At 35.3% G+C, this 22668-nt stretch overlaps 1 protein-coding gene and 4 gene segments (V, D, J or C); 3 read left to right on the forward strand and 2 right to left on the reverse strand.

Moving 5' to 3' along the window:
• LOC112162428 overlaps positions 1-1279 on the forward strand; it is a 2901-nt gene extending 1622 nt beyond the window's left edge. Inside the window, 2 exon segments of the C gene segment in view lie at positions 3-54; positions 923-1279. Of these exon segments, the coding sequence occupies positions 3-54; positions 923-1242 (372 nt within the window).
• A 610-nt stretch (positions 1280-1889) lies between these two features.
• On the reverse strand, positions 1890-10832 carry LOC112162429 (NACHT, LRR and PYD domains-containing protein 3). Of its 4 annotated transcripts, none has more exons than XM_036214234.1 (13): positions 10593-10832; positions 9698-9801; positions 9393-9515; positions 8531-8653; positions 7950-8072; positions 7393-7509; positions 6383-6471; positions 4414-6244; positions 3512-3685; positions 3143-3352; positions 2767-2940; positions 2190-2363; positions 1890-2026 (listed from the first exon to the last, which is right to left on the reverse strand). In XM_036214234.1, the coding sequence occupies exons 2-13, from the start codon at positions 9790-9792 to the stop codon at positions 2017-2019; spliced, it is 3243 nt and encodes a 1080-aa protein (XP_036070127.1). In that variant the 5' UTR covers positions 9793-9801; positions 10593-10832; the 3' UTR covers positions 1890-2016. The 4 variants fall into 4 exon arrangements, with proteins under 4 accessions (XP_036070127.1, XP_024153988.1, XP_036070128.1 ...); XM_024298220.2 differs by having other exon boundaries at positions 6362-6471; positions 10593-10831; XM_036214235.1 differs by having other exon boundaries at positions 3179-3352; positions 6362-6471; positions 10593-10830.
• Positions 10833-14357: 3525 nt separating this feature from the next.
• Positions 14358-15102, forward strand: LOC112162431. The segment is given in 1 exon segment: positions 14358-15102. A coding segment is annotated over 1 exon segment (402 nt).
• A 1292-nt stretch (positions 15103-16394) lies between these two features.
• LOC118599396 lies at positions 16395-16884 on the reverse strand. The segment is given in 2 exon segments: positions 16395-16723; positions 16831-16884. Coding segments are annotated over 2 exon segments (381 nt in total).
• Positions 16885-17454: 570 nt separating this feature from the next.
• Positions 17455-19709, forward strand: LOC112162432. The segment is given in 3 exon segments: positions 17455-17461; positions 18208-18348; positions 19266-19709. Coding segments are annotated over 3 exon segments (468 nt in total).
• The last annotated feature ends 2959 nt before the right edge of the window (positions 19710-22668 follow it).

The raw sequence follows: 22668 nt of genomic DNA on the forward strand, positions 1-22668 counted from the left end.
AGTTTGTATCACTGTGGTACACGTTTGGTGGAGGAACCAGACTGGAAGTTGACTGTAAGTACTTTTCATTCATTCTAAAATGTACATTTTGGTCCTGTTTAACTTTAACACATTTGTTAAATAATATTTTATGTGATTTACTTCTAAAATAAACATATTTTTATTCTATATGCATACTTAGTATTACTCTGCTAAATGAATTCTTCTATAACTTTTAGTTTCTGCTGTTATTAAACATTATAATGTAATTCAGTCATAAAATCTGTAAATTGAGAATGTATTTGTGTAAACACGTCAAAGAAAGAATTGGAAGATATTCATAGTTGTAAACATCTGTAACTTCCTCATCGTTCTTTTAACTTCTCTGATTAATAATTTCTGTCTGAACTTGTGAATCAGAACAACTTTTTGTGTTTCTCTTAAAGAATTTCATGGTAACACTGAACCTTGTTGTCAATTTCTCTGTTAGCATCTTCTAATGAGCTTTTAGTGATTAAAAATGAAAAAAAAACTTCAATTTGATGAATGGTCACAACAGATTCTAGTTTCATTTTGATGTTTATTTAATATTTATCTAATGTTATTACATGAATTAATAAAAGAGGTTTAAAAAGAGTAAGTGATATTATTTTTTTTATGTAATAAATCTTTGCAGATGATTGAAACGCTTTAATTTTTGTGGATATACAAGTTATCTTATAAATGTTACAGGAAGAAAAGTTTAAAAAAAGCATAAGAAAAGCGTTTGAAATGGAAAAAAAAAAAACGTTTTAAATCATGTTAATATTTAGTTCAGAAACTTCTGTTTCTGTGGTTCATCAGTGATGCCTGTCTGTTACCATGGTTACTGATCTCAGAGAGGGAAGTGAAACTCTCAGCAGTTTGATCTCAGCTCTAAAATGTTTTCTCTGTTTCTCTGCAGTGGGTCATGTGTCCCCCTCCCTGACCGTGCTCCTCCCCTCCACCAAGGAGCTGCAGCAGGGGAAGGCCACACTCATGTGTGTGGCCAACAAGGGCTTCCCCTCAGACTGGACTCTGTCCTGGAAGGTGGTCGGCAGCAGCAGCAGCAACTGGGAGGAGAGCAGGAGCCCCGGGGTGCTGCAGAAGGACGGCCTCTACAGCTGGAGCAGCACCCTGAGGCTCTCTGCAGACCAGTGGGAGAAGGTGACCTGTGAGGCCAAGAGAGGATCCCAGACTGCAGTCTCAGAGACTCTCAGGAGAGACCAGTGCTCCCAGTCCTGAACTGAAAATATGTGACTCTTAATAGTTTAACTTGTTTGATTTTCCCTCTTTACAATTCAAATTTACTCTTACATTTTTCTTATGCTTTTTACGAGTTATGTGTTTTCATCAAATAAATAGAAATGGCTCCAGTTTGGTTGTTAATGGTCTTTTTTGTCCAGTTATTTTTGCAAAACTTTTGAAGATTTTTTAAAAATAATTTCAGTCAAACATGTTTACTTTCTGTCAATTTTTCTTGCCTCTTTTCTTCTTTGTCATAAATGCTCAATTTTTTTCCATCAACAGTACTGTAAAAACTACCCTAGAAATAATTGATAATTAATGAACAAATCACATAAAAAAACATTAAAGGTGCAATCAGAATTTACTGAAAAGCAATGAGTTTATAAACTGATAAAAAAAAACAGAACAACTGAGTGGATTTATCTGAAAACATAGATAAATTAAAACAATTTCACATCCTGATTTCTGTATTTCTTGACTTTCTATGTAATAAACACTAAATTGTGTTAATGTTATCTGAGCAATATACTTAAGGTTCATGTTTAAGGTTCATTAGAACAAACAGGCATATTGGAAACAAAATATTTTTTAACTAAATCTGAACCTACAAAATTAAACCACATTTTGTTCTTGTTGTGAAACAGCAGAGGGAGAATCTTTTTTTCATGACATTTATCTGCAGCTGTAATAGTCATCAGAGATACGTTCCTCACTCTGCTTCATCCTTCTGATCATCAGAACAGATAGCAAACTCCCAGAAAAATATCTTGATCACTTCAACCTGCAGAGAGAAGAAGAATTATGAGGAGAGATTCAATGTTTCCTGTTTGGTTAAAAAGTCACGAGAATCATCAAGACTTCAGCTCTGCTCAGAGCAGCATTTTCCAGTCAGCTTCTGCTGAAGGAAAAAAACTCTATTGGACTGACCCCAACCCTCTACTGACCTGAGAGTCTCCAGTTTGAAGTTTGGATTCTTCACGAGATCATGAAGCTGCTGAACATCAGAATCTTGGAGCTTGTTCCCTCTCAGGTCCAGTTCTTTCAGATGGGACGGGTTGGACTTCAGAGCTGAGGCCAGAGCAACACAGCTGATGACTGACAGCCTGCAACGCTCCAACCTAAAATCAGAACAAACATGACATCATCATGTGTGTTCAGGTGTTTAATTATTCAGTTCATCACCTCTGAAATTTAATCAACCCAGGGAGACTTTGTTCTTTAAAGACTACTGCCAAAAATCTGCACATTCGTCACTATTGTTCATGTTCACACACATCAGTCACAACTGGATGTCTATTGGATCTAAGGTCAAACCATCTTTATTTTTATAGTAGAATGATTTTAAATGATCTATTGTTATTATTGTGAGAAAGGGCTATAACAAAAAGAGAAAATTATTTTTACACTTTCTGCATCAAATATTGTCTTTTGGAACAAGACACTAAGCAGCATTCACAGCTTTATTAATGGAAGTTGTTCCTGACCATCTGTGAGCTTCATGAAAAACAGAAGGTCTGTAACCTCAGAATCTCCAGAATGCAATGTGAAGTCTCCAGAAAGGCACACAGATGTTCCAGTCCTGAATCCTTTATGAAGTTGCAGCTCAAGTCGAGCTCCGTCAGATGGGACGGGTTGGACATCAGAGCTGAGACCAGAGCAGCACAGCTGATGACTGAGACACTGCAGTTCACCAACCTGAATTCAGAGAAAACAAGACAAATCTTGTTAACATGTAGTTCTGATGAAAGTGCTCAAAGCTGAAGGAGTTTGAAAGTTAAAGACAGCAAAAAAAGAAACTTAACAGCAGAAATGTGCAGACCAACAGTTGATAAAGAAGATCTTTTTTTTTTTTTTACCATGAAGCTGTATAATGTCACGAATGCAGCTTACAACTTACATTTTCATCACAGCACAAGTTAAAGATGGAGCTGACCTCAGAGTTTTCACCCTGCACTGTGAATTCTCCAGAAAAGCACACAAATGCTTCACTGCTGAAATCTGAAGGTCCGCACTTCGAAGGTCCAGTTTTCTCAGGTGGGACGGGTTGGACATCAGAGCAAAGCCCAGAAGACCACAGCTGTCTTCCGACAAACCACAGATCCTCAGCCTGAATTCAGCAAAAATGAAGTATGATCAGATCAAACTTGACTTATGAAGATCCTTTCATAATTCAAAAGTAACAAAATCATTTGCATTTGCATCAACATATTGATAACTTAAAGAAAACAAAGCAAACAAACAAAAAAAAATCTTCCAATATTCTGACTTTAGACTTTCTAGTCTGCAGTTTGGATTCTCCATTCCTGCACACAGAAACATCATTGCTGAATCCTGAAGCTGATTCCCACTCAGGTCCAGTTCTCTCAAGTGGGACGGGTCGGATAGAAGAGCTAAGGCCACGGTCTTACAGTCAGCCTCAGAGAGTCCACAGTTTCTCAGCCTGGAAGACAAAGAAAAGACAGACCTCTGTAATGCTCATGCAGTGAAGACAAAACAGTGGGATGTTAATGTTTGTTGATAATTTATAAATACGTTTTTATTTTGTTTAAAGATTAAACATAACACATTGAATTTTTAAAGAGTCACACTATAGGTAGGACCTCAGAAAAACTTTACCTTACCCTAACAGGAAATAACAACAACAATAATGATCCCTTTTAGGGTCACAGGGTCACTGGAAAGGCAGGGTCCTCCCCGAAAAGGGCAATACTACTACTATTACTACAACTATTACTACTACAACTATTACTACAACTACTACCACTACTGCTACTATTACTGCTACCACTACTGCTACTATTACTGCTACTACTACTACTACTACTAATGCAATTACTGTTACTACTGCTACTAACAATCCCACTAGCATTACTAGCAATACTAGTACTGCTACCACTGTTACTACTACTGCCACTACTATTACAACAATTACTACTACTATTACTACTATTACTACTATTACTACTATTACAACAATTACTACTTCTACTATTACTATTACTACCATTCCTACTATTACTAATATTAATACTACTACTATTACTACTACTAATACTACAACTACTATTACTGTTAATATTAATGTTTCAAACAATTTGAATGGGACTGTTCAGCACAAAACATTTATTCTGAAGAACATGATTCTAAAGGAAATGTTTCTAGTCTCACCTAAACTTTCTACAGTTGTTCACAGCTGGGATCAGTCTCCTTCGACCCTCATTTGATGTTCTGTATTGGTCCAGGTCCAGCTCATCTAGAACCTCATCTGACATCTGCAACATGTTGGCCAGAGCTAAACACTGCATCTCTGAGAGCTCCTTCTCCAATTTGTTCGTTGATTTTAAGAATTTGTGGATCTCCTGATTAACTGAGGGGTCCTTCATCTCCATCATACAGTGGAAAATGTTGATTCTTCTGTCAGGAGACACTTCATCGCTGACCATCTTTGTAGTGATGAAATCCATCTCCCTTTTGCAGTCTCCACTGTTGATCTGTTGCAGGTTGTTGATGACTCTCTGGATGGTTTCTGGGCTGTTCTCTGTCTTACCCAGCAGGCTGCCCAACAGTTTGGAGTTGGACTCCACAGAGAGGCCATGAAGGAAGCGAGCAAACAAGTCCAGATGTCCAATATTACTCTGCAGGGATATTTCAATGACTCTCCACAAAAACTCCTCCAGAGAACTCATTTGACTCTTCAGGAAGTCTTGCATCACCTCAGAGTTCTTGCTGGTGAAACAGTGGAACATGTAGACAGCAGCCAGAAACTCCTGAATGCTCAGATGAACAAAGCAATAGACCGGTTTCTGGAAGATCTCACAATCTATTTTAAAGATCTCAGTACAAACTCCTGAGTGCACTGAGGCCTCTGTGACATCAAGATTGCACTGTTCCAGGTCTTCTTGGTAGAACATGATGTTTCCTTTGTCCAGATGTTCAAAGGCCAGCCTTCCCAGTTTCAGAAGAACTTCTCTGTCGGCCTCTGACAGCTCCTGTGAGCTCTCATGTTTCTGGTGGTACTTGTTCTTATTCCTCTTTGTCTGGACTAGCAGAAAGTATGAGTACATATCAGTCAGGGTGGTGGGAAGCTCTCCGCTCTGCTCTGTGGTCAACATGTCTTCCAGAACCACAGCAATGATCCAGCAGAACACTGGGATTTGACACATCACGTAGAGACTCCTGGAGCTCTTGATGTGAGAGATGATTCTGGTAGACAGCTCTTCATCACTGAACCTTTTCCAGAAGAATTCTTCCCTCTGAGCGTCAGTGAAGCCTCGTACTTCGGTCACCCTGTCAACACATGCCAAAGGGATCTGACTGGCTGCTGCAGGTCTTGAAGTTATCCAGATAAGTGCTGAGGGAAGCAGATGCCCTTGGATGAGGTTTGTCAGCAGCCCACCAACTGAGGAACTTTCCACAACATCAGATATCAAGAGAGGGTTCTTGAAATCTAGAGAGAGTCTGCTTTCATCCAGACCATCAAAGATGAAGAGAAGTTTACAGACAGACAGCTGCTCTGCTTTGATCTTTTTGAGCTCCGGATGGAAAAGCTGGATCAATGTGAGAAGACTGTGCTGCTGATCTCTGATCAAATTCAGCTCCCTGAATGAAAGGGGAATCACAGCACTGAGTTCTTGGTTCTCCAAGCCTTTGGCCCAGTCCAAGCAGAACTTTTGCACTGTAAGACTTTTTCCAGCTCCGGCAACACCACTTGTCAGAACCACTCTGATGGATTCAGGCTGGTTAAGAGAGGCTTTAAAGATATCATTATACCCAATAGGAACATCAAGAACCCCTTCGTTCTTGGATGGTGTGTCCAGCTGCATGACCTCATGTTGGGTGTCAACATCCTCACTCCTTCCCTCTGTGATGTACAGCTCTGTATAAATTCTATTGAGGAGCACTCCACTTCCTGCTTCTTCACTTCCTTGTGTCACATGTTCACATCTGCTTCTCAGACTGATCTGATGTTCATCTAAAAGCTGTTGCAGACCAACATGTGCTGAAAGACAAAAAATATATATACATATAGTGTGGTGTGTCTGGGAAGTGAATATATTTATATAGTCTATAGTCTTCATGCAATGATCTAAACAAGCAGATGGATGTTCAGTCTTACGTTGGTCACCTCTGCTCTCACCATCTGTATCCAGTGATGGTCTGCTGTTGGACCTTTCCGCACAACTGGACGACTGCTCCTTTGCGCAAACACACCTCCTGTCCCTCTGTCTGTGCACAAGGAGAAGAAAAGATTCATAGCAGAACCCAAACTGATCAGCTCAACATAGATGACAAAGACGGGGGAGGTCAGAACAAAGGTGGACTTAAAGAAAAAGAACCACATCAATGTGCTCATAATAAGGTAGTGTGGTGTGTGTGGGAGGTGAATGATTTCTAAGTTGACATGATCTGGCTTTCTATATGGATTTCCAATAGGTCAAATGTTACCAAAAAGCTCATCAAAATGTATTCCTCTGCAAAAACCACAATTATTTCTTTCCATTTATAAAGTCTGCAGTCAGTTTTGTCTCTTTGTTTCATGTAAATTATTTATATTTGAGTTGTGTTTGTCATGATTTGCTTTCTTTAGTTCTAACATTTGCCTTTTCTTGTGTTTCCGTGCAGACTGGCTGTGTATCTTGTGGAGAAGTCACAGCTGCCTGCAGTTTGCAAATTCGCCACATTGCAAATAAGGAACTTTGGGTTTTAGTGTTGGCTTGTCCTGTTTTATTCTTAGGTTTCTGAGTCTATATACTATGAGTTATCTGGGGGGTGGGGGTGTTTTTTAATGAATTCTTAGGACTTTGTTACATCTTTGTTTGAGGTTTTTTCTCGCATATGGGTTCACACCTGTTTGCCCGTGACAGTGTTTTTCATCTCTGTGTCAACTCATTTCTTTATTACAGTTTTTATTTTTCATTTCACTATCAAACATATTTTTATAGCAGCTTATACTAAGATGACAAATATACCTTTGAGGATCTTCTAAACTTTATTGAGATGATTGATTAAAGGCCAATCTAATTTTTTTCTTTTCACATCTGCATCTAAATTGGAATTAAGCCGTTTTTTTTCTTTTTTTTTAATAACTGCTGTGATTCATAAAACATTGTTCCTGCTCCTAGCTCTTTTCAGAAGAAACTTGCTTACTTTGTGTCTGACAGTTCAGCACCAAAGTCTGGAGGATTCAGTTCTTTGGACCAGTCACTCTTCATGGACACACAGCTGCATACTGAAGACTGCAGTCTCTGTGTGAGCAGCTGATCTCTGCAGACACAAACAGATCACGAGGATGGAAAAAATCTGTCTGTCATTAGGGAACACATTAAAATACCAAAATATGTTTTAGTTGTTAAAAAAAGGGAAAAAAAATCAAATATAATAAGCCACTTTCACTTAGAAACATGTTGATTCATCAAATTATTATTCTTTTTTTATCCATTTAGGAAATGTATTGTCAAGGTTTTAAAATTATATATATATATATTCGTCTTATTGATATTTATTTATTCATTGGACATTATTCTAAAAAGCACTAATCATAGAAAAATTCAAACTAAAGCAAATCTGCTATTGGGCATGTTTCACTGTAATTTCCAGCCCTAACAGTTTAGCTTCTTGGTCCAGCTGGTTAAATCCATCATCCTGCTTTCTGACTTATATTGTACATTTTTGTTCAAGTCAGCTCAAGTGAAACTGTTTCTTACTTTGAGTCTGAGGGTCCAGGTTCTGCTCTGAAGTCTGGAGGATTCAGTTCTTTGGACCAGTCGCTCTTCATGGACACACAACTGGATGCTGAAGACTGGAGTCTCTGTGTGAGCAGCTGATCTCTGCAGACACAAAGATCATGAGGATGAAAACAATCAGCCTGTCATTAGAAATCACATAAAACAAGATATCAATGTTCCAAAAAAAGTTAAACAAAAAAATGTTCAAATATAACAATTTATTTTCATGAAAATATGCAACATTCCTCAAATTCAATAATATTTTCCCTTGAAGAAATGTATTTTATGCCATTGAGTTGTTTATGTAATATTTTCTCATTTTAGTAACATTTATTTATTTGTTTGTTATTTTTATTAATTGTCTCTTCATCCTAAAAAGGCTTTTATCACAGAAAAAACATTTTTTGAACTAAAGCAAATCAGCTATTGTGCATGTTTTACAGTCATTTCCAGCCCTAACAGTTTAGCTTCTTGGTCCAGCTTGTTTAGTCCATTATCCTGCCTTCTGACTTATGTTTTCCATTTCTGTTCTAGTCACCTCAGGTGAAACTATTTCTTACTTTGAGTCTGAGGGTCTAGATTCTGCTCTGAAGTCTGGAGGATTCAGTTCTTTGGACCAGTCGCTCTTCATGGACACACAGCTGGATGCTGAAGACTGGAGTCTCTGTGGGAGCAGCTGATCTCTGTAGACACAAACAGATCAGAACTGTCTGTCATTCACAGCATCCTGTCATCTGCACACATGATTCAGTTCTCAGAAAATTATTTAATCTTTTCATAGTTTCAGTGTAACTTCTGAGATCAGATTAAAAGAAATACAACTTTAGGACAAGGTACAAATGAGTATATTGCATTTTATCTTTCTATAGAAGATATCTTCCTATAGATCTCATGGAGCTGATCTAAACATTCTATGTGCTGAAGACAGGAAATTCTGCTCTAGTTTGCTAAAAAAAATAATAAGAAGAAGAAGAAGAAAAGAAAAATATCTTGAGAATATTTTATATAAAAACTGATAAAAGCAATGATGATTTTTTTTCTGATTGTGGACTTCAGCCACACTTCTTACCAGCAGAACTGCTAGAATTCACATAACTAATGTGTAACTAATGCTAATATATTTTTCTATACTGCAGGAAAAAGGATCTGTGATTATTGATTGTAATATTAACATAGTTGTGACATGATGTGAAGGTTCCATCTGATTTATGTACTTTCCCTTGAGACTTCCTGGTTCTGCCATTGTACATTAATGCAGCTCCTAAATATTCAAATTTATTCGTTTTTGATTTATTCTTCACTTTATTGAAATCTGTTTTCTTTCGGTTTAGTTTCCAGTGGGTTTTAGTTATTTCTTTTAGGATTCTGCCTTGTTTGACTTTAATCTGAGTATTTCTGTTTTTAGGAGAAACTGTAAGTTACTTTGAGACTGAGGGTCCAGGTTCTGCTCTGAAGTCTGGAGGATTCAGTTCTTTGGACCAGTCGCTCTTCATGGACACACAGCTAGATGCTGAAGACTGGAGTCTCTGTGGGAGCAGCTGATCTCTGTAGACACAGATCAGAACATTCTGTCATTTACAACATCATGTCATCTGCTTGTATGATTCAATTCCCAGAAAAAGCTTTTATGTTTTCATAGCTTCAGTGGAATTATAAACAGAAAAGAACATTTTCAAACAGCAACTTTTCTCACTTGCTGCATCTTTTTTTCAGAAACTGACTCTTACTTTGTGTGTGAGGACCCAAGTTCAGCTTCATCTTTGATCTGGTCCATCTTCTTGAGGAGACAGCTGTGAGTCCCGTCTTCTTCCATATTGTTCATCTTCAATGTCTTCATCAGTGTGTAAGACAAGAAATAAACTATAACTATGAGACGACAGTTTGAAGAAGAAGTCTCAACACACCCTGAGTTTAAGAACAAACTCTGAATTGACTTAGCCTGAGCCAGAAAACATTCATTCGATCTGATAAATAAATACATGCTAACTAGGGTAACTCTGACTTTATCACATCCCTATAGACAAAAAATAGATAAATACAAACATCTTCAGTTGAGTTTATTGTTCACCATAATGGCAAAACATGGAAGTCTGATGTGTGACACCAGTGGAACAAGAAACTGGACGTCTTCTTAAGCTAAATATTCACTCTTTTGTCTAAAAATGAAACAATAATGGTGATAAAAAAAACATTTATTTTTCTTGGGTTTCTGTGCAAGCTGGCTGTGACTCCGCCCATTCACCTGTGAACCGTGTGGAGCGGTCACAGCTGCCTGCACTTTGCTAATTAGCCATGATGCATGTAAGGAATGTTCTCTTAGGCATCAGTCTTTGCTTGTCTGGTATAATATCTAGTTCTCTGCCTGTTCCTTCAGTTAAGTGTTTTTTAGATAACATGTTGAGGCTTTGCTAAATTTCTCTGATTCTTCTCTTCTTGTGGGTTCTAAAATACTTTATTGGCTGTGACAGTTGAAGCCTGAGTGAACTTGTAAAATGTAATAAAACAACAAAATAAAGCAGAATTCTTCTTTCAATTTTCTCTCATTTAGATCGGGTGGTTTGAAGACATATTCATATGCAATCCAACAGACCAAAGGTTCAGCTGTAAAACTGTAAAACTCACCGGTTTCTGGTGTCTCTGAATGTTTTTCTCGTCCTTCTCTCCTCTCTGCAATTATTCACCTGAAAGCCTCTCTGTTCTTTAAAAGAAACCTCTTGTCTACTTTTATCCATCTTTTGTGAATCAAACACTAAACTATCAGAATTTCTACTCAAACATTCGGAGATCTGCTGAATCCTTTAGCATTGATTTCTCCTTTCATTTCCTCCTTCAGTTAATCATCAACCACGTCCACACAGAGCTGGACTTCCTTATTCAGAGTTCACGGAAATGTGACCCTCCAGTTACGTTTGTCTTCTCTGTGTGAATTATACTGTTTGATGCCTTAGAAAACAATGTTTGACTAATTACGATAAAAAAAAAAGTTGGTAACACTTAAGATGAAATGCTTCAAAACACTTAATATAATGTTGACAAAAATAGTTAATAAATGTAACATACCTTATCTGGGTTTTTACTAATGACCTATAAACACATTAATAATGTTTGTTGATGCGCTAATGAAGCTTGTTAAGAAAACTTATGACAAAGTGTTACCAAAAGGTCTTTATAGTTTTTTTTCTTTATGTTCTTCTGCATTAGTTTGGAAAACCTGGTTGCAGTTATTTAAATGTTTACAATTCATTGAAAAATTGAAGCAATCAATATTTATTTTAATCAATGTTTACAGTAGCATTAGCCTTGCACAACAGCATAGCTTGCAATATATGAGGCTACTTTTAAGGCCTATTAACAAATATACAGGGTCATAAGGGTTAGGCCAGTCCAGAGACACACTCAGATATTACAAACCCATGGTAACTCTTACATCCAAATGGTTTAAAGTAGGATGTCACACTGTTGTTCTCTTGTGTTTCTTTGCTGGAACAATCTGATTTTCTTTTGACAAAATATATTATAAAAAATATATATATTTTTTAACCACAAATTAATTAAATTGGTTTGCATTATCATCTGACTTGAGATAGGAGAAACACACTATTAGCTTAAGATGTCTATTGTCAGTGTTTGTGACTTTAATGGAATGGATGTTCAGTGAACTGTATCAGTGTCTGCAGCATCTTCCAGCTGCAGCAGTCAGTTCAGTTTCTGTTCTGTCTGAATGAGGGAGGTTTTTGTACGACTGTTTTTCACTGTGTGAACACATCCTGACTGTTGATGTAGTGATAACTCTGACAGTAATAAACTGCTGCATCTTCAGCCTGAACTCCACTGATGGTCAGAGTGAAATCAGACTTTGATCCACTGCCTGTAAAACGAGTTGGAGTCCCTGATTCTCGAGTGTTAGTATAGTAAATTAGTAGTTTAGGAGTTTCTCCATCTTTCTGTTGATACCAGGCTAAACAGTTGTTGATATAAACACCCTGACTGGTTCTGCATGAGATGGAGACAGATCCTCCCACAGTGGAGCTCACTGCTCCAGGCTGAGTCACTGTGACCTGTCCTCTGGACTCTGAGGATACAGAGACAGAAACAGAAAGCAGCTTCATGCTTTTGTGGCCTTCATTTCAGAGGGACGGATGTTCATAGAGGAGAGGAGTTGGATTCTCTGGACTTTACCTGTAAAGCAGCAGCAGAGGAGAGTCCAGATGAGGACGCAGATCACACTCATGTTTGATGATGATGATGATGAGGAAGAGGAGGATTTGTGTGTCTTCTGCTGTGATGAAGGACAGCTGTCAGTCATCCAGTCTTCAACTCTCAGGACTATAAAGTCTCCCAGAGCACTGGAGCATGGAGCTGCTGATGCAAAGTGTCTCTATGGAAATGCAACCACTCACTCCAACAGGAACATGGATCATCTTTATATGTGAAATTATCTTTATTTTGTGTATTGCAGCATTTAAGCTTTAAAAAAATGAATCATAGAAAAATTTAAATTCCGAGTATATAAAAAAAATCTAAAATTAGACTGACAAAAAGCGTAAAAAGCAAACAGATATTTTTCTTTAGTTAATGTAAACCTACTATTTCAACATTTTAAAAATCCAGAGAAGACATAAATTTCATTAGAGACAGATCTTAGATTGAGCGATGAATGACTTCATGAATTTGTAAAGTTTGATGCCACAGAAGTCAAAGAAAATGTTTGCAACTCGTCAAATCACAAATAAACTTGCATGATGTAAGTAATGAGACATTTGACAGTGTTATGAGGGAAGGTTAGAGATGGAGAGAAGATTTAAACATTTATGTACATTTCTGACCAAAAAAGTGGTCAAATTATCAGTTTTAGCTCATTTTGTGGGATAACTGACCTAAAAACTGAAAACTTGAACCTAAACTAGTTTTCTGATCATACAGTAAAACATTTAAAAATGTACACTTTTATGATTCTTTGTGAGTTTAATGAAGATTAGCTTAGTTACTATTTAATAATCAGTAAATGAATGATTACTTCTTTTTTCAGGTTGTTTGTGGGATTTACTAATGAAGAAAGTTTAAATGACTTTGCCTACATTGTAAAATTAAAATAATAAAAATAATGATTAAAAAACATATGATGTCCTTTTGTAACATTTTAATAAGACAAGTTTTCATTCTTCGGGTCAGAGCTTGAGAGAATATTTAGTCAACATGGAGTCTAGACAAAGTAAGATGTATGAAATTATCAAAACTATTGATCTCCTAAATCTTTATTATATTGATGTCTTCAGTTGATGTCTTTGGTGATGTTTGTCTGTTAATCTGCTATGATTTTAAATAATTCGACAGTGTCCAGAGAGCAGCAGGACAATGAAGCTCACAAGATAAAATATTTATTTCAAGAAATGATTAAGATTTGAAAATAATGGTACAAAGACCAACTGTACTCTAAAGTTACTTTAATTTAATAAAAGTGAGACAGCTAATTCCTGTATTTAGGTCAGAATTCTTTGACTTCTTACTCAAATACTCCAAACAATTTTTATTCAATTTAAGAGTGAAAAATGACCAATGTTTTGGGGTTAGGTGGTGGTGCTGACATGTAACGATATTAGATTATTTATTAAAACTGTATCTTAAGAAGACAAAAGATGAGAGATTGTTTACAGTTTATTTACATCTCAAGTGCTAAAAACTATTTTCAATTCTGAGACTAAGATACATGAATTTTAGATTTTCTGTCATCATTTGAGTTTGTTTGTTTCAGAGTCAGAGAGCGTGTCTCTGTACAGTCAGAGGTTTTTGTACGACGCTTCAACCAGTTTGTATCACTGTGGTACACATTTGGTGGAGGAACCAGACTGGAAGTTGACTGTTAGTACTTTTCATTCATTTAAAAATCATAAACTTTCAAGCTGATTCATTTCAAGAGCATATTTTTGTATTTAATCTTAGATTGATTGTGATTTGTCTTATTTTTTTTTATGAGAATACATTTATATTTTATCAGTCAAATTTTCTGCAAAGTAATTATAATGTACATTTAATATATAAAATATTTTCTATGCTGTTTTACTTTAACTTTAAGTTCCTGCTAATATTGAACATTAATCTGCTATTCAGTCATGTCATCTGTAAGATGATTTGTGCAAAGAAAAAGGAGGAAAATATTCATAGTTGCAAACATCTGTAACTTCTCATTTTTCTTTTTATGTCTGTGATCAATAATTTCTGTCTGAACTTGTGAATCGAAAACGTTTTTCATGTTTCTGGTGAAGAATTTCATGACAACGCTGAGTCTTGTTAGTTTCTCTGTCAGCATCTTCTAATGAGATTTTAGTGACGATAAAAATAAACAAAGCAGCAATTTAATGAACGTCATGGATCAGATTGAACAGATTAAAGTTTCTTTTTATTGTTTGATATAATAATGTGATTGTCAGACAATTAACTAATAACCAAAGTAATAAAGTAAGGTTTAAAAACACATAAAATTCATGTTTGATTGAGAAATCTTTGCAGCTGTTAATGCAGAAACAAAAATGAGATGTTTTAACGAAGAAAAACAATTATGTTTAAAATGTTACTGGAAGAAAGTAAAAAAAAAAAAGACAAATGTGTGAAAATGGAAAAAATATATACTTTTTTTTATCATGTTTCTCTTTAATTCAGAAACTTCTGTTTCTATGGTTCATCAGTGATGCCTGTCTGTTACCATGGTTACTGATCTCAGAGAGGGAAGTGAAACTCTCAGCAGTTTGATCTCAGCTCTAAAATGTTTTGTCTGTTTCTCTGCAGTGGGACATGTGCCCCCCTCCCTGACCGTGCTCCTCCCCTCCACCAAGGAGCTGCAGCAGGGGAAGGCCACACTCATGTGTGTGGCCAACAAGGGCTTCCCCTCAGACTGGACTCTGTCCTGGAAGGTGGTCGGCAGCAGCAGCAGCAACTGGGAGGAGAGCAGGAGCCCCGGGGTGCTGCAGAAGGACGGCCTCTACAGCTGGAGCAGCACCCTGAGGCTCTCTGCAGACCAGTGGGAGAAGGTGACCTGTGAGGCCAAGAGAGGATCCCAGACTGCAGTCTCAGAGACTCTCAGGAGAGACCAGTGCTCCCAGTCCTGAACACAACCATTCTGGATATAAATCTGTTTTTCATGCAGTTTTTCATGTACTTTCTCTTTCTCAAACTCTGTTTGCATCTTTGAATTGTGACAGTTTTGCTTGGAAACATTCTCTATAAATAATACAACTGATGTCAATTGATTCTTTTCATGGATGTTTTCATGATAATTGAAAATTCTTTCTTTACATTCTAATAAAATATTTGTTGATGACTGAAGTACAATTTGTGTGCAACAAACTTCCACTTATTACTGAGCAATAAGAACAGATAAAATAGCAAAGAAAAAGTTGTTTTTTAAATTTAGGAAGAGTTTACAGTTTCTTTACGAACAGTCAGTGTCCAGATTAAATATATACATATATATATATGTATTATGTCACTCATATATTTCCACAAATCATAATATGATATTAACAAATTGTTTTAAAGATAATTCAAATGTAAAATACCGTGCTATGAAAAATTAAATCGTAAAATTACAAAGAATGTATATAATAAAATGCAAGTCTTAAAACATCTAAGAAAAATTTTGAAAACATCAAAGAGGAAACAAGTTTTTAAGCTCATGAGTTCAGAGTTTCTGCACTGACAGTCAGTTTACAGATAAATAATTATAATTATAAATAATAATAAAAAAAAAAAAACAAGCAAAAGTTTGGACACACTTGTCCATGAATGATCATACATGAACACATTGAGACCAATATGAGTCAAATAAAGTAAAGCAGTTAAACCACTTTTTTAATGCCAGAAAGCCACATAGTAATTTTATGTTCTTGTGGAATATATTTTTTTACATTTATTTTCTATTCAATTAATTATTGTTTTTTACTCATTCAATAACTTATTGTAATTTAATGTTGTTTAATAAAATATAAAAAGTTGGTGTTTTCTTTTTCTTCTTTGACATTTTTCCTCAACTATGAAATTCATGAAAACATCAATTAAACATCAGACTAAAACCATATCAATATATTGATGTTTTACTCTTAGTTCATTTATTTAAATCAAATTTTCTTCAGTTGAAAATATTATGTCATTTTCTGCTGTAAACTGAGGATTTATTGATCATTACTAAATATAAAGATAAATGTAGACCTAAATTTTTAAGATGACGTCTGTTTAAGTCCAGTAACTTGTTTTCTGTTGTTTTCTGTCAAAAATGTATATTCAGAAAATAAACAATTTTCTCTTAAAATGTTAATATGTATATCTAAAAACTATTATAAAAAATAAACATTCTCATGTGTGTGTTTAGTGAACTATATCATCTCAGTTTCTGTTCTGTCTGAATGAGGGAGGTTTTTGTACGACTGTTTTTCACTGTGTGAACACCCACTGACTGTTGATGGTTATGAGACTCATACAGTAATAAACTGCAGCATCTTCACTCTGAACTCCACTGATGGTCAGAGTGAAATCAGTGCTAGAGCTTGATCCACTGCCTGTAAAACGAGTTGGAGTTCCAGATGCTCGAGTGCTAGCAGTGTAAATTAGTAGTTTAGGAGTTTCTCCATTTTTCTGTTGATACCAGGAAAGATCGATTCCATACATTCCTTTATTGTTGGTAGTACATGAGATGGAGACAGATCCTCCCACATTGAAGCTCACTGCTCCAGACTGAGTCACTGTGACCTGTCCTCTGGACTCTGAGGATACAGAGACAGAAACAGAAAGCAGCTTCATGCTTTTGTGGCCTTCATTTCAGAGGGACGGATGTTCATAGAGGAGAGGAGTTGGATTCTCTGGACTTTACCTGTGAAGCAGCAGCAGAGGAGAGTCCAGATGAGGACGCAGATCACACTCATGTTTGATGATGATGATGATGAGGAGGAGGAGGAGGATTTGTGTGTCTTCTGCTGTGATGAAGGACAGCTGTCAGTCATCCAGTCTTCAACTCTCAGGACTATAAAGTCTCCCAGAGCACTGGAGCATGGAGCTGCTGATGCAAAGTGTCTCTATGGAAATGCAACCACTCACTCCAACAGGAACATGGATCATCTTTATAACTGAAATCTTTTTTTTTTTTAATTGCAGCATTTGGGACATTTTTTGAAGGCTTAAAGAAAATGTATTATTGAAAAATGTAAATTCAGAGTGTATTAATAAAAAAAAGGTAAAAAATCTAAAATTAGACTGTCAAAAAGCATAAAAAGCAAACAGATCAGTTTGCATGAATTGGCTTAGTTACTGTTTTATAATCAGTGAGTGAATTATTACTTCTTTCCTTAAGGTTGTTTGTGAGATTTAATGAATAATGCTTATTTGACTCAGCTTACATTGCTAAAAATAAAAAATTCATATGAAATCATTTTGTAATGTTTTGATGAAGGCAAGTTTTCATTCTTCGGGTCAGAGCTTCTAAGAATATTTAGTCAATATGGAGTGTAGGCAAAATAATTCTTTTGTAAGCATCAAACAAATGATCTCCTGAATTTTTTATATGCTGTTCTCTTTAGTTTGCCTCATTTATAAGAAAATGATCTTTGGTGTTCATACACACTCAATCATTATTCAATGCACGCAAACACACATGCAAAAATTGTATATTTTTTTTACTCTGGAGGTGTCTTAATAACTATTCAGTAAAACTACTTGCTTTTAATACTTTATTTCCGAAATGGCGACATAAAATCTAGAGTGAAAAATTGATAAAACCTACAATAACTTATCATGTAATTTATCAAAATATTTTAAATAATTCGACAGTGTGCATCGAGCAGCAGGATAACGAAACTGACAAGAGAAATGCTTATTTCAAGAAATGATAAAGATTTGAAAATAATGGTATAAAGGCAGACTGTACTCTAAAGTTACTTTAATATAATAAGAGTGAGACAGCTAATTCCTGTATTTAGGTCAGAATTCTTTGACTTCTTACTCATACCAGTTCTGAAACTCTTTGAATTATGGGATTTTGCTCAAATACTCCAAACAATTTTTATTCAATTTAAGAGAGAAAAATGACCGATGTTTTGGGGTTAGGTGGTGGTGCTGACATGTAACGATAATTAGATTATTTATTAAAACTGTTTCTTAAGAAGACAAAAGATGAGAGATTGTTTACAGTTTATTTACATCGCAATTGCTAAAAACTATTTTCAATTCTGAGACTAAGATACATGAATTTTAGATTTTCTTCCATCATTTGAGTGTGTTTGTTTCAGAGTCAGAGAGCGTGTCTCTGTACAGTCAGAGGTTTTTGTACGACGCTTCAACCAGTTTGTATCACTGTGGTACACGTTTGGTGGAGGAACCAGACTGGAAGTTGACTGTAAGTACTTTTCATTCATTTAAAAATCATAAACTTTCAAGCTGATTAATGTTAAGAGCATATTTTTTATTTAATCGTTGATTGTGATTTGTGTAATTTTTTTTTTAATGAAAATACATTTATATTTCATCAGTCAAATTTTCTGCGAAATAATTAAAATGTACATTTGATATATAAAATATTTTCTATGCTGTTTTACTTTAACTTTAAGTTCCTGCTAATATTGAACATTAATCTGCTATTCAGTCATGTCATCTGTAAGATGATTTGCGCAAAGAAAAAGGAGGAAAATATTCATAGTTGCAAACATCTGTAACTTCTAATCTTTCTTTTTATGTCTCTGATCAATAATTTCTGTCTGAACTTCTGAATCGAAAACCTTTTTCATGTTTCTGGTAAAGAATTTCATGACAACGCTGAGTCTTGTTAGTTTCTCTGTCAGCATCTTCTAATGAGCTTTTAGTGACGATAAAAATGAACAAAGCAGCAATTTAATGAACGTCATGGATCAGATTGAACAGATTAAAGTTTCTTTTTATTGTTTGATATAATAATGTGATTGTCAGAAAATTAACTAATAACCAAAGTAATAAAGTAAGGTTTAAAAACACATAAAATTAATGCTTGATTGAGAAATCTTTGCTGCTGTTAATGCAGAAACAAGAATGAGATGTTTTAACGAGGAAAAAAAATCATGTTTAAAATGTTACTGGAAGAAAGTAAAAAAAAAGACAAACGTGTGAAAACGGAAAAAATATATACTTTTTTTATCATGTTTCTCTTTAGTTCAGAAACTTCTGTTTCTGTGGTTCATCAGTGATGCCTGTCTGTTACCATGGTTACTGATCATAGAGAGGGAAGTGAAACTCTCAGCAGTTTGATCTCAGCTCTAAAATGTTTTCTCTGTTTCTCTGCAGTGGGTCATGTGCCCCCCTCCCTGACCGTGCTCCTCCCCTCCACCAAGGAGCTGCAGCAGGGGAAGGCCACACTCATGTGTGTGGCCAACAAGGGCTTCCCCTCAGACTGTACTCTGTCCTGGAAGGTGGTCGGCAGCAGCAGCAGCAACTGGGAGGAGAGCAGGAGCCCCGGGGTGCTGCAGAAGGACGGCCTCTACAGCTGGAGCAGCACCCTGAGGCTCTCTGCAGACCAGTGGGAGAAGGTGACCTGTGAGGCCAAGAGAGGATCCCAGACTGCAGTCTCAGAGACTCTCAGGAGAGACCAGTGCTCCCAGTCCTGAACGCAAACATTCTGAATATAAATCTGTTTTTCATGCTGTTTTTCATTTACTTTCTCTTTCTCAAACTCTGTTTGCATTTTTGAATTGTGACAGCTTTGCTTGGGAAAATTCTCTATAAACAATGATAATTGAAAATTCTTTCTTTACATTCTAATAAAATATTTGTTGATGACTGAAGTACAATTTGTGTGCAACAAACTTCCACTTATTAGTGAGCAATAAGAACAGATAAAATAGCAAAGAAAAAGTCGTTTTTCAAATTTAGGAAGAGTTTACAGTTTCTTTACGAACAGTCAGTGTCCAGATTAAATATATACATATATATATATGTATTATGTCTCTCATATATTTCCACAAATCATAATATGATATTAACAAATTGTTTTAAAGATAATTCAAATGTAAAATACCGTGCTATGAAAAATTAAATCGTAAAATTACAAAGAATATATATAATAAAATACAAGTCTTAAAACATCTAAGAAAAATTTTGAAAACATCAAAGAGGAAACAAGTTTTTAAGCTCATGAGTTCAGAGTTTCTGCACTGACAGTCAGTTTACAGATAAATTATAATAATTATAAATAATAATAAAAAAAAAACAAGCAAAAGTTTGGACACACTTGTCCATTAATGATCATACATGAACACAATGAGACCAATATGAGTCAAATAAAGTAAAGCAGTTAAACCACTTTTTTAATGCCAGAAAGCCACATAGTAATTTTATGTTCTTGTGGATTATATTTTTTTACATTTATTTTCTATTCAATTAATTATTGTTTTTTACTCATTCAATAACTTATTGTAATTTAATGTTGTTTAATAAAATATAAAAAGTTGGTGTTTTCTTTTTCTTCTTTGACATTTTTCCTCAACTATGAAATTCATGAAAACAGTAATTAAACATCAGACTAAAACCATATCAATATATTGATGTTTTACTCTTAGCTCATTTATTTAAATCAAATTTTCTTCAGTTGAAAATATTCTGTCATTTTCTGCTGTAAACTGAGGATTTATTGATCATTACTAAATATAAAGATAAATGTAGACCTAAATTTTTAAGATGACGTCTGTTTAAGTCCAGTAACTTGTTTTCTGTTGTTTTCTGTCAAAAATGTATATTCAGAAAATAAACAATTTTCTCTTAAAATGTTAATATGTATATCTAAAAACTATTATAAAAAATAAACATTCTCATGTGTGTGTTTAGTGAACTATATCATCTCAGTTTCTGTTCAGCCTGAATGAGGGAGGTTTTTGTACGACTGTTTTTCACTGTGTGAACACGAGCTGACTGTTGATGGTTATGAGACTCATACAGTAATAAACTGCAGCATCTTCACTCTGAACTCCACTGATGGTCAGAGTGAAATCAGTGCTAGAGCTTGATCCACTGCCTGTAAAACGAGTTGGAGTTCCAAATGCTCGAGTGCTAGCACTGTAAATTAGTAGTTTAGGAGTTTCTCCATTTTTCTGTTGATACCAGGAAAGATCGGTTCCATACTTTCCTTTATTGTTGGTTGTACATGAGATGGAGACAGATCCTCCCACAGTGGAGCTCACTGCTCCAGACTGAGTCACTGTGACCTGTCCTCTGGACTCTGTGGATACAGAGACAGAAACAGAAAGCAGCTTCATGCTTTTGTGGCCTTCATTTCAGAGGGACGGATGTTCATAGAGGAGAGGAGTTGGATTCTCTGGACTTTACCTGTGAAGCAGCAGCAGAGGAGAGTCCAGATGAGGACGCAGATCACACTCATGTTTGATGATGATGATGATGAGGAGGAGGAGGATTTGTGTGTCTTCTGCTGTGATGAAGGACAGCTGTCAGTCATCCAGTCTTCAACTCTCAGGACTATAAAGTCTCCCAGAGCACTGGAGCATGGAGCTGCTGATGCAAAGTGTCTCTATGGAAATGCAACCACTCACTCCAACAGGAACATGGATCATCTTTATAAGTGAAATTTTTTTTTTTCTTTTTTTTTTTTTTTTAATTGCAGCATTTGGGACATTTTTTGAAGCCTTAAAGAAAATTTATAATTGAAAAATGTAAATTCAGAGTGTATTAATAAAAAAAAGGTAAAAAATCTGAAATTAGACTGTCAAAAAGCGTAAAAAGCAAACAGATCAGTTTGCATGAATTGGCTTAGTTACTGTTTTATAATTAGTGCACTCAAAGAAATGATCCATTGGATTGACTCAATTTAATTAAGGGCAGGTTTTCCATCCAAAAAAAATGTGTAGTCTGAACTCAAATTGTACAAGTTTATTCAATGTAAAGAATTTGAGTTAGTCCAACCAACCTATTCTTAGTTACTGCACTCATAAAAATGATTCATTGGATGGACTCAATTTAATTAAGGGCAGGTTTTCCATACAATAAATATGTGTAGTGTGAACTCAAATTTTACACGTTTATCCAATGCAAAGTATTTGAGTTAGTCCAACCAACCTATTTATAGTTACTGTAAATGGAAAAAATTGCATTTAATAAACATAAATGATTTATGTTAGTTCATCTCAAAATAAAGTCATTTAATTCATTTAAATTATTTACTTCGTCTTATGAGAAGTGTTTTGATTTCAACCAACTCAACTGAATTCAATTCAGTGGAAGTGAAAATGTTACAATTATGACATCAAATAAAAATTGGTTTGATGAACTCAATTTTATTTATATTCAAGTACAGCAAAACAACATTATTTAGTCTCTGAAATACAGTTCTGAAAAATACAATTACATGTTCAAGGAAACCCTTTCAAAAGTGTGCCAACATACAATTTACTTTAGATATAAAATTAATATTTCAAAATAAAAGAAAAATAGAAGCACTTCTGAAGAATGAAAATATGTAAAAATAAACTGAGGATAAAACTCAGTCCCAATACATGAAGATGAATACCCTGACAGTTTAAAAATCATTTTGTAATATATACTTTTTTTTTTAAATATAAAATGTGGACTTTACACTAAAACCAGTTTCACTCCACAAGATTTTAAGCAGATCTTGAAAAGGGGAAATAAAAAGGGAGAAAATGAAATGGCAAAAACTTTAGGATTTGTAGGAATTCAAAAG

This window comes from Oryzias melastigma, linkage group LG11, assembly GCF_002922805.2.
Source record: "Oryzias melastigma strain HK-1 linkage group LG11, ASM292280v2, whole genome shotgun sequence".
Lineage (NCBI taxonomy): Eukaryota > Metazoa > Chordata > Actinopteri > Beloniformes > Adrianichthyidae > Oryzias > Oryzias melastigma.